Source organism: Herpailurus yagouaroundi, unplaced genomic scaffold (genome assembly GCF_014898765.1).
Source record: "Herpailurus yagouaroundi ecotype Mexico unplaced genomic scaffold, PumYag 140, whole genome shotgun sequence".
In the NCBI taxonomy this organism is placed as follows: Eukaryota; Metazoa; Chordata; class Mammalia; order Carnivora; family Felidae; genus Herpailurus; species Herpailurus yagouaroundi.
In genome coordinates this window covers 75,928,173-75,954,724 of record NW_024412395.1, presented here as the reverse complement: position 1 = coordinate 75,954,724, position 26,552 = coordinate 75,928,173, and the positions used below count along the sequence as shown (strand labels likewise).

General features: G+C 39.0%; 2 protein-coding genes across 3 annotated transcripts in view; both read left to right on the top strand.

Annotated features, from left to right (window-relative positions):
* The window catches only part of CUNH2orf66 (chromosome unknown C2orf66 homolog), a 30,816-nt gene extending 25,995 nt beyond the window's left edge, over positions 1-4,821 (top strand). The window contains exons 3-5 of one of the 2 annotated variants that reach the window (XM_040475743.1): positions 417-548; positions 2,033-2,231; positions 4,660-4,821. In XM_040475743.1, coding sequence (XP_040331677.1) covers positions 417-548; positions 2,033-2,212 — 312 coding nt within the window. In that variant the 3' untranslated portion in view covers positions 2,213-2,231; positions 4,660-4,821. Of the gene's footprint in view, positions 1-13; positions 549-2,032; positions 2,232-4,659 lie in introns of those variants that run through there. The other variant, XM_040475742.1, reaches the window with a different exon arrangement.
* A 6,217-nt stretch (positions 4,822-11,038) lies between these two features.
* GTF3C3 (general transcription factor IIIC subunit 3) overlaps positions 11,039-26,552 on the top strand; it is a 39,957-nt gene continuing 24,443 nt past the window's right edge. The window contains exons 1-6 of the mRNA XM_040475739.1: positions 11,039-11,230; positions 12,081-12,192; positions 14,575-14,765; positions 15,642-15,765; positions 23,903-24,094; positions 24,624-24,789. Coding sequence (XP_040331673.1) covers positions 11,129-11,230; positions 12,081-12,192; positions 14,575-14,765; positions 15,642-15,765; positions 23,903-24,094; positions 24,624-24,789 — 887 coding nt within the window. The 5' untranslated portion in view covers positions 11,039-11,128. The remainder of the gene's footprint in view (positions 11,231-12,080; positions 12,193-14,574; positions 14,766-15,641; positions 15,766-23,902; positions 24,095-24,623; positions 24,790-26,552) is intronic.

The following is a 26,552-nucleotide window of genomic DNA, read 5'->3' as shown; positions in this document are numbered from 1 at the left end:
TTTTTTTTTTTTTTTAAGACTTGCACTTTCTTTGGAGACAACAAAGTGCATTTTTTTCGAAGATGAAAAAGCATACTCAGACTTTCTGGGTTGTATTCATAATTACTTTGCTCATCACTGTATAATGTTATCATCATAGACTCCTTTAAGCTAATAAACTGGATTTGGGGGTCTTCATTTGCAAATAAACATGGGGAAAAAAGAGGGCTGCAAAATTCAGGTGCACCAATATACTATTTTTTCCTCCCTGTCTCTCTTTAAAAATGTTTCCTCTTTCTCTTTTTACTTTAACCCTCCCTTCTCTCCTCCTCCCTCTTCCTTCACCTTCCTCCTACCCCTCCAACTCCTCCTTCTTCTTTTCTTTCCCTCTTGTCTCTCAGACCATTGATATCTCCCTGATCCTGCCTTCCACTCAGCTTCGTTCCACCATGCCCAAAGCACTCCTGCTGCTGTGTGTTGTCCTGGTGCTACTTGGGCTTGTGCCTGGAGCCACAGTGAGAAACGGAGAGAAATGGAAGCCGCTCAACAATCCCCGGAACAGAGAGCTGGTAAGAGCATACCCTGGGGCATGCTGGGCTGCAGGGTGAAATTGGCACCTCTCTGGATTTATGCACACTGCACTCTGTTGGAGCACGGTGGTGAGGAGGCTACCAAGTGCCAAGGCGATTCCTGCTGAGAAATCTGGTCAAGGGCTTTGCTAGCCTAGTAGCTGGTATCCTATTGTTCTTCTGCCCAATTTATATCTGTCCTGTAAGGAGAAGCAAATTTATATATAGAAATGATTTTATGTACACACGACACCTTACATTTGTAAATGATCGTACATACACATTGACTTTATAGCCTGTATTTCTCACACATATACAAAATCAAGAGTATCGTGGGGAATTGATTTTTGCATAGCTCAGACTGAACTGATAATAAAATCAATTCTCATATGACCAACACGTGCAAAACTCAATTACAAAAACTGAAAGTTGACCTGCATTCTTTTCAATTTACCAAGCATTCTTTTCTTTATTTTTTTTTAAGATTTATTTTTAAGTAATCTCTACACCCAACGTGGGGCTCAGTACCACATCCCTGAGACCAAGAGTTACACTCTCTACCAACTGAGTCAGCCAGTTGCTCCCCAAGCATTATTTTCAAGATAAATCTATCTAGGAAATAGAATTCAAAACATCAGTAAAAATCCTCTTTTGAAAATATGCCAAATACAATAAACATGCTGACATTACTATTTCAAAAAATAGTTTCCCTAAAGAAAATGATGTGAAATATGACAGTATAGGGTTAAAACAACCAAGCAGCCCTTTGCAAGCTTCTATGTATCCATTTTATAAAGGAAAGCTTTTTGAAAAACGCATGCCTGAAAGAATTGGTGCAGAAGACAATGGCCAGGATCTCACCTTCAGAGAGGAGGCCCAGAGCTTGACCACTGTGAAGTTCCATTTAATCTCTGACCTAAGTGGTTCAGAGCTGGTTTACAAAGGACCCTCTGACCGTGATGCTATTAAATAATTGATGTTCCTCTCTCAATCTCCACCAAGAATGTTGAATTATCTTGTTTAGGGTTGAAATGTCAAAAACAAGGCAGGGTAGGGGCACCTGGGTGGCTCAGTCAGTTGAGCGTCCGACTTCAGCTCAGGTCATCTCACACTCCGTGAGTTCGAGCCCCGCGTTGGGCTCTGTGCTGACAGCTCAGGGCCTGGAGCCTGCTTCGGATTCTGTGTCTCCCTCTCTCTCTGCCCCTCCCCTGCTCATGCTCTCTCTCTGTCTCAAAAATAAATAGAAACATTTTAAAAAATTTAAAAAAACAAAAACAAAAACAAGGCAGGGTAAAGGACAGTGGAGGGGAAGTAGGAGAAGTAGCTAAAGTTTGTACTTGTATTTCTGGATTTTCTACCTCCTGCCTCCTAGATTAGCCCTAAAGTCAATTCACGGAGGAAAAAAAAGGGGGAATATATCCGTCTCTGAATATTTTTTATATTTAATTTACATACCGCATTGAACACTTTCTTTCTCTCTTCAGTTTTTCAGAACCCTTCAGGCATATCTTAAGGGAAGAGGTCTTGATCTTGGGAGATTTCCGAACACTTTCTCCATGAATGAGAATCCCAGACCCCTCTCTTTCCAATCAGAACTTCTTGCTTCTGCATTTGCAGATTATGAGGAGCAGAAAAACTCCTTTCCTAATTACATCAAAAGCTGAATGTTTCCTCTGAACACAGGTAAGTTATCCCTTTATTCCCAGGATCTGTCCAATTATAACAACTCAGTCATAAAGAGATTTTGAAAGTATTTATTTGAAAAAATGATTTTATTTCCTCATAGAAATATGTGCTCAGTTCTGATGATACTCATCACCGTTAATATTTGGATTTGGTTCATGTATTTCGCTGCCTGGTTTTAAAAAGAAATGAAAGTTGGGGCGCCTGGGTGGCTTGGTCGGTTAAGCGTCCGACTTCGGCTCAGGTCATGATCTCACGGTCCGTGGGTTCGAGCCCCGCTTCGGGCTCTGTGCTGACAGCTCAGAGCCTGGAGCCTGTTTCAGATTCTGTGTCTCCCTCTCTCTCTCTGCCCCTCCCCTGTTCATGTTCTGTCTCTCTCTGTCTCAAAAGTAAATAAACGTTAAAAAAATTATTTAAAAAAAGGAAAAAAAGAAATGAAAGTTTATAATTTTATAAGCATAGTTTTCTGGGAAGAGATATATTAAAATAGAATGATCACTCTTTTTTTTTTAAACTTAAAGTAGTCTGTATGCCCAACATGGGGTTTAACTCACAACCCCGAGGTTAAAAGTCACCTGCTGTATGAACTGAATCTTCCAGGTGCCCCTAGAATTATCACTCTTAATAGGATTAGTAAATATAGTGGAATATCACACACTTTTACCTATCTTTTTTGAATACCAGGTCATATAGCTAGTTATGTGGAAATCGTATACAAAGAAATAAGGTGGGGCATCTGGGTGTCTCAGTTGGTTAAAAACATCTAACTCTTGATTTCAGCTCAGGTCTTGATCTCACAGTTCATGAGATCGAGCCTGGATTCAAGCTCTGAGCTGTCTGCTTGGATTTTTCTCTCTCTCCCTCTCTCTCTCTCTCTCTCTCTGCTCCTCCCCTACCCTCTCAAAATAAATAAATAAACTTTAAAAATGTCAAATTGTGCAGTTGGATTTAATAGAAAGAAAAGTTAAAAAAATTGTCTTCTTGGAAAAAAGTAATAAACATATATTTGAGCTTGAACTTCCTCACCTAAAGAAAAAAAAAGTAAAATATTGTAAAGATGGCACTTTCCTCATGGAAAAAAATTAGAAATTTATTTATGTTTAAAATTTGTGTTTTATTATTCTTTTTTGAGAGAGAGAGAGAGAGAGTGAGAGAGAGAGAGAGAGAGCACACATGCGCAAGCAAGCAGGAAAGGAGAAGAGAGAGAGAGAGTGAGAGAGAGAGGATCTCAAGCAGGCTCACGCCCAGTGTGGAGCATGACAGTGAGATCATGAGCTGAGCGGAAATCAAGAGTTGGTCACTTAACCAACTGAGCCCCCCAGGCGCCCCTATACTTATTACTTGAGCATTCCTATCAAATAAATATTTACCATTGAGGAAAAAGAAACAACAAACAGGTATGGTGTACTCCAAGAAAACACAATGTGATTCTAGTCTATTAACTTTTTGTTTGGCTAAATAATAAAGGGAACTGAATCATGATTAAAATCCACTCCCATTCTTCCAATGGGTAGGGATGAAATTGTGAGGAACATACATACTATTGCTGTACTTTATTGTGTATGGGAAAGCATTTTGATTATTAGTTCCTTTAAATGTGATGATTTTTTAAAATAATGATTGTTATTCTAAATGGAAGATGCAATTTACTATGTGGCATATGTGCTTGAAAGCTCTTACAATGAGAAAATGAAATAGAATGAACAGGAAGCCATTATGGAAGGGTTACCTTGACTAATATTCACTCTTGGGCCCTAGGCTATTAAACACTAAAGTAAAGAATAGTTATTAATATCACAGTATCTGCTTTAGTATGAGACAGAATTGCATGCAATCTGGTTGTGAGCCTTAGTTTCTTCATTTATAAATTGCAGACACTGATCTCTAACTCAGATACTATCAGAGAAAATATCAAATAAATAGTGTCATGTGAGCATGGAATGAGGTAATGTTTAAGGGCAGGAAACGGATAAAACACCAAGTTGGTAGTATTGTAATGTGATGGGAATTTTTCAACTTTGTGAGAGAAGTTAAGCTTCTATTAGGAGAATATTTCAATTTTTTTTAACGTTTATTTATTTTTGAGACAGAGAGAGACAGAGCATGACCGGGGGAGGGTCAGAGAGAGGGAGACACAGAATCTGAAACAGGCTCCAGGCTCTGAGCTGTCAGCACAGAGCCCGACGCGGGGCTCGAACCCACAGACCGTGAGATCATGACCTGAGCCGAAGTCAGACGCTTAACCGACTGAGCCACCCAGGCGCCCCAGGAGAATATTTCATAATTACATGCGCTCCTTTCCTAACATCTCTGATTAGAAAAGAAAAACAAAAAGAGTCTTTGTTGAAATATGTTGCCCTTTGGGTCATTGTGTTGCTTGAAGAGTCTTCACTTTCTATTTCATGATAACATTTTCTTGTTCTTTCAGGTGTCTGGCTATTTTAAAACTACAGATCAAGCTTCTCATCAGAAAAATTCAATCATGGTCATAGCTAAACCTTTTCCCCCTCCACTTTTGTCAATTTATAATGGTTTTATTCTACATTTCCAGATTTACATATAAATGGGTCGAGCTTTGGGACATTAGTGACTTATGTGCATATTTTTGGAGTCTTTTTTCCATTCTATAAACCATAAACATCAATGTAGAGCACTGGACATATTTCTAAGAGTTACAAAAATACTGTAGAGTCCAAAGAGATGATGATCTTTCAAATTACCTTTCCTTTAAGCTTGTCTTTCAAGCTTGTGTGCTGATTACCTTTTATCAATAAACATTAAAAAAAAAAAAATTTTTTTTAATGTTTATTTATTTTTGAAGGAGAGAGATACAGAGTATGAGCGAGGGAGGGGAGGAGAGAGAGACACACAGAATAATGATACAGGAAAAGCAGCTATTCCAAATGAAAATATGAGAGTCAGAATATTTCAGCCTAAGTTGGTGGAGAGAGGAGAATGTCAGTTGGTTGTAAAAAAAGGGACCTGTTTCTACTCCAGGCTCCAGGCTCTGAGCTGTCTGTACGGAGCACGGAGCGCGACTCGGGGCTCGAACTCACGGACCCCACAGACCATGAGACTATGACCTGAACCAAAGTCAGACCTTTAACCGACTGAGCCACCCAGGTGCCCCTATCAATAAACATTTTTTTACTGGAAAGGGACTCTGCTCATTTTTAGTATCGTTCATTATATATAATAGAGATTTGGGCTTAAAATTGCTCTTTTTCCTGAAAAGAAGCTGCATTCCCACATTCAGCATATGCCACTGAAAGACCTCACAATGTTTGTTTCACACCAAGGGAGAGGAAGTGATAAATATCCACAGTTAAGTTGAAATGGAAAGCAAAGGCACTGGGAATTCTAGGAGTTGCTAGAGTCTTTAGGAGATGTTCCTTGCCATCGTTCAGAGGTGGACATTGTGTTACACCAAATATCCCAGCTGCACTCAGCGCTGGTTCTTCTGCACACACAGCTTCTTAAGAATGGCGAGTGGAGGGGCGCCTGGGTGGCGCAGTCGGTTAAGCGACCGACTTCAGCCAGGTCACGACCTCTTGGTCCGTGAGTTCGAGCCCCGCGTTGGGCTCTGGGCTGATGGCTCAGAGCCTGGAGCCTGTTTCCGATTCTGTGTCTCCCTCTCTCTCTGCCCCTCCCCCGTTCATGCTCTGTCTCTCTCTGTCCCAAAAATAAATAAATGTTGAAAAAAAAAAAAAAGAATGGAGAGTGGAAACAGGTGGAGTAGAAACAGGTCCCTTTTTTACAACCAACTGACCTTCTCCTCTCTCCACCAGCTTAGGCTGAAATATTCTGACTCTCATATTTTCATTTGGGATAGCTGCTTTTCCTGTATCATTATGGAGAGCCACATCATTTTCTCTGTGATTCTTGAAAAACGAACGTTATACTAGAATGCAAAAACATTGGCATCCTAGGAACATTAGTCTGTACCTTTCACGATAGTCTTCTGTGGCTTTCTTGTGGATGATTGATACTGAATATCAATAATAAAATATTTATGGAAAAATAGATTTCTGCATCTAGTTTAATCTGTTCTGTTTTAACTAGTTGTGTGTGTGTGTGTGTCTTTTCTCTGGAGGGTTGTGAGGTCTTTGGGAGCAGAGATCATATCTAAGCCATTTTTATTTCTCCAGCACCTAGCACAATGCTCTACATGTAGCGAGTGTTTAATATGTGTCGAACTGAAGGTGTGCTATTGTGCTATTATATGGTAATAGAAGCTGCTTCTAGTTTATATCAAGATTATGGGGTTTTTTTTAGCGTTTAAATTTTTTTAAAGTTTATTTCTTTATTTTGAGAGAGAAAGAACGTGAGCAGAGGAGGGGCAGAGAGAGAGAGAGTGTGAGGGAGAATCCCAAGCAAGTTCTGTGCTGTCAGAGCAGAACCCAATGTGGGGCTTGATCTCACGAACCATGAGATTATGACCTGAGCCCAAATCAAGAGTTGGGTGCTTAATTGACTGAGCCAGCCAGCTGCCCCTGTGTTTAACCATTTAAAAGATAGAACTAGGGGCACCTGGGTGGCTCAGTCAGTTAAGCATCTAACTCTTGATTTAGACTCAGGTCATGATCTCAGGGTGGTGAGATCAAGCCCTGTGTTGGGCTGCGTGCTAGGTTTGGAGCCTGCTGAAGGTTCTCTCTCTCTCCCTATACCTCTCCCACTGCCCCCCTATTCACATTCACTTTTTCTCTCACTCACTAAAAAAATAAGTAAAAATAAAAGACATAAGTAATTACTGACAATGAGCTATTCCTCATAAAAAATAAAGTATTCAAATAAAGGGTAGAGAAGTAAGGAGTGTTGTACCACCCTCTAGTTCCACTCAAGTAGCAGTGACTGGTTTTCCTTTCCTTTTACCAGCCCTGTTCTGGGTGTCAGTACTGCCACAAAGGGAATACTTATTAATTTCAGGGCCTTGAAAAGGAAGAGCATCCACATGGACTTTTAACTATGAGCCTGCAAAGTCTCAAGGCAGGAGCATGCATCCTTCTGCTGGAAAACTCACATTGGGAGATGGCTGTTGATGGATGACCTACACGCCATACTGACTGGAGTTTCTTGGTGGTGATGCCATTGGCCATTGGGGAAGGACAAGTCTCCGCTTGTATGACCATTTAGCACACCTGGTCCTCAGACATTGTATGTCAGTCATTTCCCCACCCCTACCCTATTCTTTTGACAACCAAAACTTCCCTACACACATTTCTAAAAGCCCACTTGGTAAGTGATTCTTTTCTTGGCTGAGAACCATTGCTAGGTAAACAGCAGAAATGTCATGTTTCTTCCAGTGAAATTCAATGCTTTGCAAGTGATCCAGGCTCTCTGGGGCCCATGGTAATTCTCTACATAGTCCTCTGAAAGCCTTTCAACACTGACTCTGCTCCTCTTTAATGAGTCCCACATTCCCAGGCCATGACCTGTTGTCCCCTACCCCAGAACTAGGGTAGTCAAGAACTGTTAAGAGGGGCGCCTGGGTGGTTCAGTCGGTTAAGCGTCCGACTTCGGCTCAGGTCATGACCTCACGGTCTGTGAGTTCAAGCCCCGCTTGGGTTGGGTTCTGTGCTGACAGCTCAGAGCCTGGAGCCTGCTTCAGATTCTGTGTCTCCCTCTCTCTCTGACCCTCCCCTGTTCATGCTCTGTCTCTCTGTCTCAAAAATAAATAAACATTAAAAAATTTTTTTTAAAAAAAGAACTGTTAAGAGCGTGACTTCTAAGTCACACTTAGAAGTGTGACTTGTAAGCCGCACACTATCCTACTACAGTTTCACAGATTCTAATAGACACATGAGACTCCTGGGTCTGAGGCAGCACATTTTATTACTCATGGTGCTGCAGGCAGCTTGAGTTGTACATCCACATTGGTTCTCCTTATACCCGAAGTATCATGGGAGCCACATGGAGGTGAATCCAAGCACCTGCTGCACATGAGTGTGTTTGTGCTGAGGAACCCCAAACTTAGGATATCCCCACTTTTATAGGGGGCTACTAGCAAACATGCCCAATCTTTGCCCCAGATGGAAGCATTATATCTATTGCACTGGCCAGAAAACAAATCTGTCCTCTATCACAGAGAAAGACAATATGTCTGTCTTTCAAGGTTGTTTGTTCTACAGACATCTTTGGAAATATAGCCCAGATTGAAAGTTGTCAAAAACTTTTGCCGAAAAGTGAGAGAACTATGGAAAAATTGTCTCCCCAAAAGGGTCACATCCCATTGTGGTTCGACCCCTTGAAAAGGAGAAAGGATGGAGTCATCTCCTCCCTGTGTACTCTTAATTCTACTGTCATGGCACCCATTCAATGTTCTGCTTCCTTCAGACATTCCATTTTGATTCCTCAAAAATCAGTCAGAAAGTCTGAAAAGTTTCTTCTTGCTATTTTTATTACCGTTGTAACAATTTCACTTCTTGTCAAAGTAATGCGGATGCCTCTGACTCACCAGGGTACAACTCACTTTCAAGGAGGTGGATAAAAGAAAAACAGAAAGATTACAATTTTAAGATATATTGCTACAATGTGACCTGTAAAAGAACTTTCATGTCACAAGGTGTTCCATAGCAGTGTTAAAAACCAAATTCAAATTTTAAAGTAGATTTTAAAGATTTTATTGGATTTATTCAATGAACCATGAATCGGGCATCATCTAACAAATAGAAAGGAGCTCCAAAGAGCTGTACAAAATGAAAGACTTTGTAGCTAGAAGAAGGTGGGACAAGGAAGTCACCAAGCAGAGAGTGGATTGTTTGTGGCAAGGTCACTTCCCTTTAGGGGACAGCAGAGGTCTATCATGCAGTGAGGTCTATTACCTCACTAGCGCTGACCATGTAATTCCAGATTGACCACTCCTAAGAGAGGTTGAAACTGCAACTAAATTATGTATTAAGTCTTGGTTCCTGATGTGGTTTTAGCACAAGTGATTTTGGGTCTGTTGTCTCTTTAATAACTGCATAAAAACTATCCTTTTATCTCTTTCTCCTTGTTCCCTATTCTCCCCCAACATGAATGGATAGCTGCACAACTGTTATTCCATATTCCAGGCAGGTGATAGTGAAACAACCTAGTCTAAGCCATCTGGGTCTTAGTAGAGAATTCTCCTTATGAGGTACCATCTTTCTTGCCTTTGACTCCCTTCTTTTCCCCTAGGAGAGTTAGGACCAGAGTTTTGACTTCTTAGATGCAGTTCCCTGACTGCCGGGAGAAGGCAGGGAGAATTTCCCTACAAGTGATTTTTGTTGAATTCCTTAATCCAACCTTTCCTACTGGCCCCCATATTTTACACCCAGGTAGAGTCCTGAGGATCCTTCATCATGAGAAAGTGATGATTTCTAGCTGTGAGATTTTTTTCCCCTCTTATCTAGAAGTCTTGGGGTCACAGCTGTCATTCTGACATTCTTCTGTTCTTATCCTCATCTAGATTGTAACAAAGAGGTACCAATGGCTAAGTGATAGGCTCCCTGTAACCTGTCTCTAACCTTAGCTTTATATCGAGCTTCATTGTCTGTACCTAAACACTCTTGCTCATTTCTAAGGTACTCTCAATTCCACCCAGTTTAATTCATAAACGTGTTTTAAGCACAGATACTAGAATTCACAAAGATGCATCAGGTAGTACTGTTCTCAAGATGTTGACAGACAGTGTGTCTAGAATAGGACAGCAGAGAAATATTTATAACACAAGGTAAAATATAAACCACAGGAGTGTTCAGCAAGTGAAGAATAGTTCCATTGAGGGGAGGACATATGTCATATTAATTCCAACGCGTGGGATTTGGGGTCAGATAGATCAGGGTTCACATCCTGGCTCTGCTACTTATTAGATATAGGACTTTGGCATTAATAATAGCAACATCCTCTGGTGCCTGGGTGGTCAGCTATTAAGCCCAGCTCTTGATCTCAGCTCAGGTAATGATCTCACAGTTTGTGGGATTAACCCCCCACCACCACCACCACTCCCACCCGCAGCAGGGGGAGTCTGCTTGGAATTCTCTCTTCCTTTCTCTCTGCCACTCCCTCACCCCCACCCCGGCACAAGCACGAGTTTGCTCGCTCTCTCTCAAAATAGATAGATAGATAGATAGATAAAAATAAAATGAAAGCAACATCCATTTTTAAGGATTATTTTGGGCTATGTATGTAATATGCATAAGCCAGTACATGACCTATAGTAAATGGGCAAGAGTGTGTATTAACCACATCAAGCATTTGATTCTTTCTAAAAGTTTGACTGTTAAGAAAAGAAAACTTGGGTGGGAGTGATAGGTGGAACGTGAAGTCCCGATAAACTTACTTACAGACTGAGGAGCCCTGAGGAAAGGGAGAGTTTGAGAATTTGTGGAAGACGGGAAAACTAATGGTGGAGGAGATGAGACTCAGAGCACAAATTGGGAGAGGACTTTAGCTTTCTGTGGCAGGAGAAAAATGGAAAATGAAACATGCACGTGGCAGTGCAGTTGGTTAAATCAAGAAAATAATGCACCAGAGAAAAGATCACATTAATTTAAAGAACAAACATTCATAAAAGGAAGCGGATTAGGAGAATGAAGAATTGAGGGAAACGATCTAGATTAAGGAACATTTCTTTCAAGCATTTTTTTTTTTTTTTTTTTTAACTCCCTGACCCTCTTAAACAATACATTTGAGCCAGGGCAGCAGGCGAGGACCCGAGCGGCCGGCTCCGCCCCTCTCTCGCCTCGAAGGCTGCCGGACCATATGCGCCTGCGGAACCTGAACGCAGCGGCTGCGGCGCAGGCCGGGCCCGTTTCTCAGGAGGACGCCGGGTCGCTTTTCTCGCGCCCGGGAGCTGGGTAAAATCTAGGAAGTCTCGCTTTTTCCGGTTCTCTGTCCTGGTTCTTGTTGCTGCGTATTCGCACCCCGAAGCAGGAATGTCGGGTTTCAGCCCAGAGCTCATCGACTACCTGGAAGGGAAGATCTCCTTTGAGGAGTTCGAAAGGCGGAGAGAAGAGAGAAAAACCCGCGAGAAGAAAGTGAGGCGATGGCCAGGCCAGGATGCCCCTCACTGTCGTGTCGCCCTAATGCAGCTAGATGTGGGGGACCCAGACGACCCCATTCGCTGTGATGGAGCGGGCCGGGACTTCCTAGCAGCTTCTTCCCCTTCTTACCCAAATGCGGGTTCTCACCTCTCATCCCTGTGTTAATCTCCTCTTAAGAAATATCTCCCACCAAAAAGCTTGTCTTTGTGGTAACCTCTTCTCTGTCTCTCTTCCCTCCTCCCCCACCCCCCCCCTCCCCTACCCCGTCAGTGTTTCTGATTCTAGCAGTTTTGCCACCGATTCTTTTTGTGTTCGGGTGAGCAACTCACCTCTCTTCTTTAGGCCTCAGTTTACTTTTAAACCGAGGGGTTCGAGCTCCCATTTCTGAGGAGTCTCCCAGTGGTGTGATGTAATCTTCCACAAGAAAGCGAGTTTTCTTTTCTGATAAAATCTTCACTCATATTTTTTGATACTTTAGAATATCTGAACTTTACATATCCTTTCACTTATAAGAAGTTCGAGGGAAAACAAATATCGCACTCTTTGAAATTAATTGGTGGATTCGTTCCTAATTCATGCACCTAATAAAGACCCATCTCTTTTCATTTAAAAAGCTAGGATATACTGTGTAGATTCATGAAATAATCCAGATGTAGTAAGTTATTTTTTACAAGTGACTGATTCAGACAGTCGTGAGGGATGAGACTATGAAATGCTTTGACAGTATTCAAACTTATGCAAAGCTCAAGTTTTAAAGAAATAGAAAATGAGGCAAATGCCCTATTCCCATCTGTAGAGAACTAAATCTGCATTATTTTTTGGAATTATTAATTTTCAATCACAGAGTGTTCAGGAAAAAGGAAAGTTATCAGTTGAAGAAAATCCACATGACTCTGAAGTTCCATCATCATCAGGAATTGACTCCAGCAAATCGCAGGACAATGAGGTCAATGAAGGTATGTTAAAATCATTTGCTACTTGCATTAAATGTTACGAGTACCTAATAATTTAATGAAAACATTGTTTTTTCATTGCAGTGGTATTCTGGATTATCTAGTTTGTCAGTAGCATAATAATAGTGCATGGCATATAATAGGTGCTCAATAAATATTTGATGAGGTTTTGAATATGGTGATGGTTAGTTTTGTGGGTTATTTTTGTGGAAAAGTATTTCAAATTGACATCAGTATTTGGGAGCCTTTGTAGAGTCACTGTTTTTTAAACTGGCCCTTTTGGTTACTAATATTTCCAGACTATACTCCCCCAATGGTAATGATTTATGCTTCTAAACAAAGTAGCTTCCAAACCACTGCATTAGTCATAGGAGTTAAGATAAAAAAAAATGCCAGTGTGGAAGTCCAGTTGGCTGCCCCAGATGGGTCCTTACACACAGTATAGATTTCTTGGTATGCTGCCTCATTCGAGAATCCAGTCCTCAGCTCTGCAAGTGCAGATACCAGATTTGGTTAGTCCCATCTAATTACAGCCATCAGAGTCTAATTTATGAACTAGTTTGCAAATTCATTAATTTCCAGTGATTGACATACCTTCCTCGTGAACAGAATACTGATAATAGTTCATAGTATCCGTTTACCGATGACAAGTTATGTGGGATACTGAAATGTCAATTAGAATGTAGCTTTGTGTATAGTATCTGAATGAGAACTAAATTAAACTTTCTAGTTCTAGGGGGTAGAAGTAGAGGCTGGTTCTTTTCCCTGTGAATAACTCTTTTTACACGGAGTTTACATGCAGAAAACCAGCTTTATTCCTGCCTCCTTGGACCAAGTGGAGGTTTCTATTGCTGATAGAAAACTACGAGTAATTTTTGTATATTAACCTTGTATCCAGGAACCTTGCTTAATTCATGTATTCTGGCCGTATGTATGTATATTCTTTTGGATCTTCTGTGTACATATTCTTACATTTATTTAGGATGTTCACAATTCTTGAAGCTGGTCATTATGACTTTTTAAGAATGATTACTTATTTGTTGTTCAGAATATGTGGGTTTTTAAAAATTTTTGTCCTTCCTCAAACATATTAACTATCTTGTCTATCCAGCATCTTTGGGATTTGACGTATTTCATGTAAGTGAATAAGCTTGCAAGTTTTTTAATACAATTATGTAAAATTATATAAAATGTATATAAAATTTTAACTGTTTCATTGGAGTTTTTCTAAAATATGTTACATGTCTCTGCTTTAACAGAAAATTGGCCTCAAACTTAAGCATTACATGATCATTTAAGGTTATCATTATGAACTTGCAAAAATTATTGTACTATAGTGGCATCCTCAGATAAAAATGAATTATGTCATATTATTTTGTGCCTGAAATGATAATACTATTTTAATAATAGCATCTATTAAGCTTTTACTGTATCCTGGGCATTATTCTAAGTGCATATATATAAAAACTCACCTCATCCTTAGGGTAAGCCTAAAGCAGACATTATTATTATGGTACTGTATTTATTTATCTACCTATTTATTTAAATGGTACAACCACTATTTATGTGTGTTTATGTGTATGTATGTATGCATATAAGCTCTGTGCTCAGCATGGGGCTTGAACTCCCAACCCCAAGATCAAGAGTTCTTTGGTCTTTCTGACATTATTATTTAAAAAAAAAATTTTTTTAATCTTTATTTATTTTTGAGAGAGAGAGTACAAGTGGGGGAGGAACAGACTAGGGAGACACAGAATCTGAAGTAGGCTCCAGGCTCCGAGGTGTCAGCACAGAGTCCGATGTGAGGCTCGAACTCACGAACCATGAGATCATGACCTGAGCCAAAGTCAGATGCTTAACCGACTGAGCCACCCAATTGCCCCTGTCAGACATTATTATTAACCTCTTTTACAAATGAGGAAACTGAGGTTCAGAGAGCTTCAGTAATTTACCCAAGGTTATACAGTTAGTGATAATTGGAGATGAAGTTTGAAATCAGACAGCTTGACTCTGGAGGCCTTATCTTTAATCACTATGCTATGCCACCTGGTGTGTACCATCAGACTTGTTTAGTTTTTAGGTCTGTGTCTTACAGTTCTTTTATTTTTTTTCCCCCTCTGCTTTTAAGTGTTAACTATGTACATTTCTGATTTCCCACTTAATTCTCCTGTACATCTTAATGAGGCCTAAAGGTTGAGTCAGCAGTTCCTGCAGAGTAAAATATATGACTTTGTAACAGATTTCTTCTTTGGGTTGTGTTTTGGAATGTTTGTTCTCTACTTTTACTTCCAGAAAATACTGGATTATTTTTTTTCCCTTTTGACTACCGAGTGTTCTAATGGGTTTTTGTTTGTTTGTTGGCAATCTCCATGTGTCTTTCTTCAGGAGAAACGTCAGATGGAGTCAGTAAATCAGTTCACAAGGTCTTTGCTTCCATGCTTGGAGAGAATGAAGATGATGAGGAGGAAGAGGAAGAAGAAGAAGAAGAGGAAGAAGAAACACCTGAGCAACCCACTGCAGGCGATGTGTTTGTATTGGAGATGGTTCTCAATCGTGAAACCAAGAAGATGATGAAAGTAAATAATTTATTTTAGTCTTTATAAACATAATGTAAAAATGTGCATAGTAATTGAAAAAGAAATCTTTAAATTATACGTATATTCGGAAAGAATTCAAACTGTAAAAAAGGAAATATCATGAGACAACTGTTACGTTTCTTTTTTTTTTTTCTTTTTATTTATTTTGAGAGAGAGAGAGAGCCTGTAAACATGAGCAGGGAAGGGACAGAAGCAGAGGATCCGAAACAGGCCAGTGAGATCATGACCTGAGCTGAAACCAAGAGTCAGACGCTTAACTGACTGAGTCACCTACTTTCTTATGTTTCACCATAGAGATTTTTTAAAATGTAAAACCTTAATTATTGCATGTGTCAAAATATGCTATAGTTTTGCTATTAAAAGTTCCATATTATAACTTTTTAACCAACTTTCTTCTGAGTAGATAAATTAGAAGGAAGGAGGATCTTCAGTAGGTTATAAGTTTAGCGGCACATAAATCCATTTTGCAACATCAGATTCTACATTTGTTATTATTCTAGTTAGTAATTAATAATTCTTGACCACTTTGATTTTTACTTTCTTTATATACTTCACTGTGGTTTGAACTTTCTACTGTAGGAAGTTTGTTTTAGTTTTCTCAGGTATTCCTTTTTGGAGAATGTTATACAATATTTCTTTTTCTTCTTGAGATTAGTTTTAGACTTTTTCCTGAAATATAGACTTTAATATTAATGGGTTAGAATTATAGTCATTTAGTCCTTATTTCTCAATTTAGAATATTGAGAAATTTTAAAGGGAAATTTCAGTTTCATTATGTTCTGCATTTATTAATTTGGTTGGAATTGAAATCTAAGACACTACTATATTTTAGTCTGTCATTTTTTTTCTATACAGGAGAAAAGACCTCGAAGTAAACTTCCCAGAGCTCTGAGGGGTCTCATGGGTGAAGCCAACATTCGCTTTGCTCGAGGAGAACGGGAGGAGGCGATATTGATGTGCATGGAAATCATAAGACAAGGTGTTTTCTGTAGGGGGGATTATTGACAATAGCAGTTTAATAGTGTACCTTAAAACAAGTGGATGAGCACTTCACTGTACTATTTGGAAAAAATATTCAGAAGCTTGGAAATGATTGTGATAATAGTGATTTGCCATTTTTCATATTCAGTAGAAATCATTACCAAGAAAATGAAAATCATAGAGTATGACTTAATGAAATATTAATATTTATTGAACTCATATAGCCTTTTTTTGGTTTTTGTTTGTTTTTTAATGTTTCTTTTTTTTTTTTCAACGTTTATTTATTTTTGGGACAGAGAGAGACAGAGCATGAACGGGGGAGGGGCAGAGAGAGAGGGAGACACAGAATCGGAAACAGGCTCCAGCCTCTGAGCCATCAGCCCAGAGCCCGACGCGGGGCTCGAACTCACGGACCGCGAGATCGTGACCTGGCTGAAGTCGGTCGCTTAACCGACTGCGCCACCCAGGCGCCCCTGTTTTTTAATGTTTCATTTTGGGGTTTTTAGACTTTTGGAGCATTAGTGTTTTTTAAATATGACACGTGTTGAAACCACTTAAAAAGTGTTCTTTTTTTTCTTTCATTTTCCAGATTAGGCAGAGCTAGATTATTTTAATCTACTTTTTGGTAAAAGACACAATTTACATATGTCATTTTTCATTAAACTGCAAATCTTGGGCTCATTGAAGGATATCTTCAGAAGTGATTCTTTGATTAATCACTTATATTTGTCATTTTGTTTTCCTGATGCGTTGCCAAATGGTGACCTGCGTAGTGGCTTGGGTAATTGTAATACAGTGAACTGTTCATTTATCTTTTCAGTATTTTGGCATTTCATCTTATCTGGGCAAGGGTCCTTTTAGAGGTCTTTGTTTTTTTCTTTGTTAATTTTATTTTTTTCATCATGATAAATGTACTCTTTAATCCCTATACCCTCTTACTCACCCCTATCCCCTGACCCACCTCCTTTCTGGTAACCATCAGTTTGTTCTCTATTAAGAATCTGTTTTTTGGTTTCTCTCTCTCCCTCTGTTTTTCTTTGCTCATTTGTTTTGTTTCTTAAATTCCACATATGAGTGAAATCATATGGTATTTGTCTTTCTCTGACTGACTTATTTCACTTAGCTTTATACTCTCTAGCTCTATCCGTATTGCAAATGGCAAGATTTCATTTTTTTTATGGCCAAATAACACTCACTCACACACACACACCATCTTCTTTATCCATTCATCTATTGATGGACATTTGGGCTGTTTCCATGGTTTGGCTGTTATAAATAATGCTGCTATAAACATTAAGGTGTATGTATCCCTTCAAATTAGTGTTTTTGTATTTTTTGGGTTAATACTCAGTAATACAATTACTGAGTCATAGGGTAGTTCTGTTTTTATTTTATTTTTAAAGTTTATTTATTTATTTTGAGAGAGCAAGTGAGTGGGGGAGGGGCAGAGAGAGAGGGAGAGAGAATTGCAAGCAGGCTCCATGCCTAGTGCAGGGCCTGATGTGGGGTTTGATCCTACAACTGCAAGATCATGACCTCAGCCAATATCAAAGAGTTGGTTGCCGACCTCACTGAGCCACCCAGGTGTCTGCCCCCCTCCCCCTTTTTTTTTAATAAGCTCTACACCCTACATTGGACTCATGACTCCGAGATCTGGAGCCACATGCTTTACCAGCTGAGCCAGCCAGGTGCCCTTGGGATTGTTTTCTTGATTTCACTTTCTGCTGCTTCATTATTAGTATATAGGAATGCAACAGATTGATGTACATTGATTTGTATCCTGTGACTTTACTGAATTCATTTATCAGTTGTAATAGTTTTTTGGTGGAGTCTTCAAGTCATCTACAAATAGAGTTTTATTTCTTCCTTACCAATTTGGATGCTCTTTATTTCTTTATATTGTCTAATTACTGTGGCTTGGACTTCCAGTACTATGTCGAATAAAAGTGATGAGAGCGGACATCTTTGTCTTGTTTGTGATCTTAGGGTAAAAGCTCTCAGTTTTTTACCATTGAGTGTGAAATTGGTTGTGGGTTTTTCATATAAGGCCCTTATTATGTTGAGGTATGTGCCCTCTAGATCTGCTTTGCAGAGGATTTTTATCATGAGTGGATGTTGTACTTTTTCAAATGCTTTTTCTGCATCTGTTGAAATGATCATGTAGTTTTCATCCTTCTCTTATTGATGTGATGTATAATGTTGATTTTTTGTGAAAACTGAACCACCCTTACATCCTGGGAATATCCCATTTGATTGTGTTGTATGATTTTTTAATGTATTGTTGGATTTGGTTTGCTAATATGTTGAGGATTTTTGCATCTGTATTCATGAGAGATACAAGCCTGTAGTTCTCTCTTTTTGTGGTGTCTTTATCTTGTTTTGGTATCAGGGTAATATTGGCCTCATAGAGTGAATTTGGAAGTTTTCCTTCCTCTTATATTTTTGGAATGGTTTGAGGAGAATAGGTATTAACTCTTCTTTAAATGTTTGCTAGGGGGCACATGGGTGGCTCAGTCGGTTAAGTGTCCAACTCTTGGTTTCGACTTAGGTCATGATCTCACAGTTTGTGAGATCCAGCCCTGCATCAGGCTCTGTGCTGACAGCATGGAACCTGCTTGGGATTCTTTACCTCCCTCTCTCTCTGCCCCTCCCCTGCTGATGTGTGTGCATGCACACTTGCTCTTAAAATAAATAAACATAAAAAAAAAAATGTTTGGTAGAATTTACCTCTGAAGCTGTCTAATCCTGGACTTTTTTGGTTTTTGATTACTGCTTCAGTCTCATTACTGCTATTGGTCTGTTCAAAATTTCTATTTCTTCCTGCTTCAGTCTTGGTAGGTTATATGTTTCTAGGAATTTATCCATTTCTTCTAAGTTGTCTAATTTTTTGACATAAAGGTTTTCATAATCTTCTGTTACAATTTTTGTATTTTTGTGGTGTTGGTTGTTATTTCTCTCCTTTCGTCTGTGACTTTGTTTATTTGGGTCCTCTCACTTTTTTTTTTCCTTTTTTTGATCATTTTAATAGAGATTTATCAATTTTGTTGATCTTTTCAAAGAACTTAGCTCCTGGTTTCATTGATCTGTTCTATTTTTTTTTTAGTTTATCATTTGTTTCTGCTCTAATTTTTTTTTTTTAGGTTTTATTTTTAGGTAATCTCTGTACCCAGTGTGGGGCGTGAAATCACAATCTGAGATCAAGAGTATTGTATACCCACTGAGCCAGCCAGGTGCCCCTCCACTCTGATCTTTATTATTTCCTTCCTTTTGCCGGGTTTGGGTTTTATTCTTCTTTTTCTAGCTTCTTTGTATATAAGGTTAGGTTGTTTATTTGAAAATTGTCTTGCTTCTTGATGTCCTGTATTGCTATAAACTCACTCTTAGAACAGTTTTGCTGTGTCCGAAAGATTTTGGATCATTGTGTTTTCATTTGTTCCCGTGTAGTTTTTTTTTTTTTTTTTAATTTTTTTTTTTCAACGTTTATTTATTTTTGGGACAGAGAGAGACAGAGCATGAATGGGGGAGGGGCAGAGAGAGACGGAGACACAGAATCGGAAACAGGCTCCAGGCTCTGAGCCATCAGCCCAGAGCCTGACGCAGGGCTCGAACTCACGGACCGCGAGATCATGACCTGGCTGAAGTCGGACGCTTAACCGACTGCGCCACCCAGGCGCCCCTGTTCCCGTGTAGTTTTTGATTTCTTCTTTGATTTCTTGGTTGACCCACTTATTGTGTAGTAGCATGTTATTTAGCTTCCATGTATTTGTGCTCTTTCCAGATTTTTTCTTACAGTTGATTTCTAGTTTCATAGTTTTGTCGTCAGTAAAGATGCGTGGTATGACTTCAATTTTTTTTTAATTTGTTGAGACTTTCTCTGTGGCCTAAAATGTGATCTGTTCTAGAGAATGTTCCATGTGCACTTGAAAGGAATGTGTATTCTGCTGTTTTATTATGAATGTGTGTGTTAAATCCATCTGGTCCAGTGTGTCATTCAGAACCACTGTTTGCTGATTTTTCTGTTTGGATGATCTGTCCATTGTTATAAGTGGACATCACTTACATCCTCTACTACAATTGTTATATCCTCTTGTTGGATTGGCCCCCTTATTATTATATAATATCCTTCTTTGCCTCTTTTTAAATTTTTTTAAAAATGTTTTTATTTATTTTGAGACAGAGATAGAGAGTGAGTAGGGAAAGGGCAGAGAGAGAGGGAGACCAAATCTCAAGCAGGCTCTGCACTGTCAGTGCAGAGCCCAATGTGGGACGCAAACCCACAAACCATAAGATCATGACCTAAGTTGAAATTCAAGAGTTGAATCCTTAACCAACTGAGCCACTCAAGCTCTTGTCTCTTGTTATGGTCTTTTTTTTTTAAATTAAATTAAATTAAATTAAATTAAATTAAGTTATATATTTTTTTGTAGATTTTATTTTTTTTAAGTAATCTTTACACCAATTGTAGGGCTCATACTTACAACCCCAAGGTCAAGAGTTGCATGCTCTAGTGACTGAGCCAGACAGGTACCCCAAACTCTTTGTTTTAAAGTCTGTTGTCTTGCTACCCTGGCTTTCTTTTAACATCCATTTGCACGATAAATGTTTCTCTATCCCTTCACTTTGAATATGCAGGTGTCTTTCAATCTGAAATGAGTCTTTTGTAGGCAGCATATACATGGGTGTTAATTTTTTATCCATTCTGTCACACTGTCTTTTGATAGTGGCATTTAGTCCATTTACATTCAAAGTAATTATTGATAGATATGTATTACTATTTTGTTACTTGTTTTGTGGTTGTTTCTGCATATTTTCTCTGATTCTTTCTTCTCTTGCTCTTTCATGGTTTGTTGGCTTTTTTTTTTTTTTAAACTGTTTAATGTTTATTTCTGAGACAGAGAGAGACAGAGCATGAGTGGGGGGTGGGGGGGAGGCAGAGAGAGAGAGGGAGACACAGAATCCAAAGCAGGCTCCAGGCTCTGAGCCATCAGCACGGAGCCTGATGCGGGGCTCGAACTCACAAACCGTGAGATCATGACCTGAGCCGAAGTCGGTCGCTCAACCGACTGAGCCACCCTGGCGCCCCTGTTGGCTTTTTTTAATGATATACTTTGATTCCTGTCTCTTTATTTTTTTGCATATGTATTACTGGTTTTTTATGTGTTTGGCATTAGGTTCGCATATAAAATCTTTTGCAAATAGCAGTCTATATTAAGTTGATGGTTGCTTAAGCCCATTCTTATCTCCCCTCCATGTTTTAGATACATAGTGTCATATTTCACATCCTTTTATTTTATGAATGCTTTGACTTATTTTTGCAGAAATATTTTTACTTTTGTGTTTTTTACTTTTCATACTTTCATGTAGGGTCTTTCATTTGCATTCAAAGAGTCCCCTTTAATTTTCTTGTAGGGCTGGTCTAGTGGTGATGAACTCCTTTATTTTTTGTTTGTCTGAGAAACTTTTTATCTCTTCTTCCATTCTGAATGATAGCCTTGTTGGATAGAGTATTCTTGTCTACAGATTTTCCCCTTTTAGCACTCTGAATATATCATGCCACTCTCTTGTAAAATTTCTGCTAAAAAATCTGATAGCCTCATAGGGTTTCCCTTGTGTGTAACTGTCTTCTTTTCTCTTGCTATTTTTATATTTTTTCCTTATTAGTGCACTTTGCTATTTTAATTACTATGTGTCTTGGTGTGAACCTCTTTATTGAATTTTTGGAGGTATCTCTGTGCCTCCAGGAGCTGGATCTGTTTCCTTCCCCAGATTGGGGAAGTTTTCAGTTGTTATATCTTCAAATAAAATTTTTGCCCCTTTCTCTCTCTTCTTCTGAGATCCTTATAATACACATGTTATTATGTTACTATGTTATGGTTGATGGAGTCATTGAGTTTCCTAATACTTCCCAATTTGCATAATTTTCTTTCCTCTCCTTTGCTCAGCTGGGTTACTTACCATTACTGTGTCTTCTAGGTCATTAATTTGTTCTTCTGCTTTATCCAGCCTGATATTCCATGAAGTGTATTTTAATTTCATTTATTATGTTCTTCATCTGTGATTGATTCTTTTTTAGCTCTGTGTTAAGGGTCTCACTGATGTCTTCCATTCTTTTCTCAACTCCAGTGAGTATCTTTATGATCATTACTTTAAATTCTGTATCAAGCGTATTTGTATCCATTTTGCTTTGGTCTTTTGCTGTGGTTTGGTTCTATACTTTCGTTTGGGAGATACTTCTCTGTCTCTTCATTTTGTCTGACTTTCTGTGTCTGTTTCTTTATGTTAGGAAAATCAGCTACTTCTCTTGCTCTTAACGATAATATCCTTATGAAGAAGAGGTCCTGTAGTGCACTGTAGTCCAGTGTCCCCTGTTCCCCAGGGCCTCGTGCTTCAGGGAGTGTCTCCTCTATGTGTCTTGTGTGCTCTGCTGTTGAGTCTTGGCCTCTTTTTCTTTCAGTTCAGTTGTCTGCAGAGGCTCTCTTTGCCTATTGTGGGCATTGTTTGGTCCCCAGCAGAAGTGGATTGCATTTTAACAAGGTGTGCAGTGGTCTGCTTGCAAAATGAGACCTGCCACCACTTGCAGCTGCCGTGTTTGAAGTCCCACACAACTTGCAGGTTGGGAGATGTGGTGTCTGTGGTTTGCACTGATCTTCTGGGGGAAGGGCCTGTAACGGGGACTAAGGCCAGCTTGGCTAGGAAGGGTGGATCTGCCAAAGTGCAAGGGGGCAGGGCTTGCTTTAAACAAGTTAGGTAGTGAGTGTTGGTTCCTGCAGGTGGTTGTTTTTTATGCTGGGGGTAGATGGGTAGGGAGATGACGCCTGCTAGCTCCTTTGTTCCTGGAGGGGTCTCCCCATGATCCCTGTCTCTCTGGGACGTGCTCTGAGATGAACAAATCACTCTTCCTTCCATCTGCCCCTGGTGTCTTTCAAGCTGCTGGTTCTGCATGGTATCTGCATGGCCTGTTTTTTGTGCTATCTAAGGGTAGGGACTTTGCTTGCTAATATCCTCTCGGGTCTCCTGGAGCCATGCTGGTGGATTTTTAAAATTGCAGACTTTAAGTCCCATTGGTTATAAGAACTTAACGAAACTCGGCTCCTCTCACTTTCAAAGGCAAATATTATGGGGATTCACCTTGCCATTTGTGGGCTCTCCAGTGTGAAGGTTCCTTCTTTGCACCACTGGCTTCCTTCCTGTTGCAGACGGCCCTCTTTGTCTCCCAGACTGTGTCTTCACACTTCATACTTTCTTCATTGTGACCTCTTCTATACCTTTTATTGTGGTTTTTGTTCTGCCGGTCTTCAGATCGTTTTCTGGATTATTTATGCTGATATCAGTGTTACCTAGTTGCATCCATGGGATGAAATGGGGTTAGGGTCCGCCTACTCTACCATCTTCCCAGCCAACCTTCCCGAAGGCTTGTTAAACATTTCCTGGATTGGAGCACCTGGCTGGTTCAGTTGGTAGAGCATGTAACTCTTGATCTTGGAGTTGTGAGTTTAAGCCCCACATTGGACATACAGTTTACTTTAAAAATTTCCTGCATTGCTTTTTAGGATAACTTGAGGTCACTGCTTTTTCTTTTCTATCTGAGAAACAAGATTAACCACACTTTTTTCTTGAGAATATTTTGTTTGGTTCCTACATTGCAATATTATCTTTTCCTTTATATTAGTTTATAGTTGTTTATTTTTGACAATAACTTTGACTTTAATTCCTTGTGATTTTAGAACTTCATTTCAGAAACATTTCAGAAATGCAGATCAACTATTCATTTTGATATCCTGGATTTAGGTGCAGTTTAGATATCCTCAGTCCATTCATTCCATATGCCTGTGTTTGTTGGATCATGAAGATTCAACACTGATGTGCTGATGCTCATTGGGATGAATTCACTCAGTTATTAAGCCATGTTTAGCCTTAGCAAAGGGGGATTTTCATAAGGAGCACATAGTGGAGAATAGAGTTTTTCATGAAATGATACCTTCTAAATTCCATCAAGTAGTTTGTATAATTCTGCTAGGGTGTTTAAAAGAGTTTAATTATTACAAGATCATAATTTGATGTAATTTGATGATAATTGCATCACCTCATGCTTCTTTCCTCAGTCAGTGGAATTTGTTTTTTTTAATTCATTATAGCTCCTCTGGCTTATGAGCCATTCTCTACTCTGGCCATGATATATGAGGACCAAGGTGACATGGAGAAGTCTCTGCAGTTTGAGTTGATTGCTGCACATTTAAATCCCAGTGACACTGAAGAATGGGTTAGATTGGCAGAAATGTCTCTGGAACAAGATAATATTAAGCAGGCTATTTTTTGCTACACAAAAGGTAATTAAAATGTTTTTCTTATTTTGTTTGATAAAAATGTTACATAATATATTTTTTGATAATTGTACTTGCTACTCTGGGGTGATGTTAGCTGAAATGTATTTATTCCTTGTATTCTGTCGTCCCTATATTCTGTCATCCCAGGGTTAAGTATTTGGAGCCTGTCTGCTTTCATGTTTATCAGCAACTTTATAGTGTGAGCTAATATGGCACAAAAGTTGGTAGAACACTACCTTCAATTTCCTACTGAGATCATTGTTGGTTCTAAGCTGTTCCTTGAGGGTTAACATCACGCTAAGTTACCAAATGAAGATTAATGTAGAGATTCAGGTTCTGTCTGGTCTTAGAGTAAACCTAACTGAGAGTTCCTGTGAAGATAGATTTGTTCCAGAGTAACCCACTTAGTTCTATTAGACAATTAGTTTAGAGCGTTCATTTAATTTTCCGAAAAGAGAATTGGTCATACCCAAGTATCATGAACACCTTTTTGTGATAAATCCATAATCTGTATTCTCTCTTTTCTTTTTAGCTCTTAAATATGAACCTACTAATGTCCGTTACCTGTGGGAGCGATCAAGCCTTTATGAACAAATGGGGGATCATAAAATGGCAATGGATGGTTATAGGCGTATTTTAAACCTTTTATCTCCATCTGATGGAGAACGTTTTATGCAGTTGACTAGAGATATGGCAAAGTAAGTTTGGAGTGAAGTATATATAGATGCTCCTGATAATCATCTTATTTTACACGTCAAAGCACATATTTGAAGTAGAATATATTTTTTATTGAGATTAAAAGAAGTGTTTTATTTCCTATATTTTATATTGTGCCTAAATATAGAGGTGGGTTTTTTTTTTCAGTAATTTTCTGTTTCCAAGTCAACTGTGTGATTACTTAGAAAAATTTGTATATACAGTTACCTTCAAGTGTTCTGAAGTTTAAAAATGGGGCATGTTCTAAAAGGATGATTAAGTTCCTAGGTTTCCATAACTTAGTTGATGTACATTTGCAATAATATTAGATTAGTTGTAAATATGCTATTGAAATGTTTGTGGTCTGGGGTTTTCTATAATTGTATCTTTAGTTAGTACTAGAATAACATCTTAAAACAAAAATTTTTCTTTGTGGTTGACACAGCACTGACTGTGGTATATATTTTATTTTAAAATATCCCATTTTCAATGACGTGGATGGAACTAGAGTGTATTATGGTACGTGAAATAAGTCAGTCAGGGAAAGACAAATACCATGATTTCATTCATGTGGAATGTAAGAAACAAAACAGATTAACAAAGGAGAAGGGAATAAAAAGAGAGGGAAGCAAACCACAAGAGACTTAACGTTATAGAGCAAACTGAGGGTTGATGGAGGGAGGTCAGTGGGGGATGGATTAGATGGGTGATGGGCATTAAGGAGGCACTTATGTTGAGCACTGGGTGTTATATATAAGTGAAGAATCACTAAATTCTCCTGAAACCAATATTACACTATATGTTAACTAATTAGGATTTAAATAAAAATTTGAAAATAAAAATAAAAGATAAAATATTATATGCTACTATACTTCTCTGACATGCTGTACATCAAAGCAAAGCAGGAAACATTTTGGCTAAATAATGTCTTGTAAGCTCTCTTTTCTAGAGGTATCTGTAAATGGTATTTCAATCTAGGATCAACCATCTTGATCTGGTTAGTGCAGTAATCTGTGGAAGGGATCCTGGACCAGGATAAAAGTGCAGGTGGTGAGAAGTAATCAGATTCTGGGTGTATTTTAAGGCTGAACTCAACGATTTTCTAATAGGAGATGGGTGGGTGTGTGTGTATGAAAGAGAGAGAGGGAGACACACACACACACAGACAGACAAGGGAAGAGTTCTTAGGACTAAACCCTGAGGCACTCCAGTGTTTAGAAATCAGGAAAATCAGGAGGAAGCAGCAGGGAGACTGAAAGGAAAGGGGCAGTGAAGTAGGAAGAAACTAAGAGAACATGATATACTAGAAATGTATTGAAGAAAGCACTGCAAGGAGGAGGGATGAAGTAGTCCAGATAGAGCATGTAAAATGAGGACTGAGTATTGACGTTGGAGATGGGGTGAGGATTCCTGGAGTATTGGCAGCTCTGGAGAAATTTATAAGGGGAGCAGAGGAATGAGAGGATAATTAGAATGGGTTGTAGGGGTAAGAGATAATTTTTAAGTTGGGAAAAATTACAATGGATTTGTATTCAGCTGGTGTAATCCACAATTGAGGAACACACTGAAGATTCATGAGAGAAGGGACAGTTGCTTGAGTGATATCCTTGAGTAGGTTGGAGAGAATGGGATCTAGTTGGGGGTTTGCCTTATAGGTGGAGAATGTGGAATATATGGCCATGGGTGTGTGTAAGTAGGAAGATGTTTTGGGAGTGTGTGGGATGTCATGATCTGGTTCTCTGCAAACTAAGAAGCAAGGTCATCA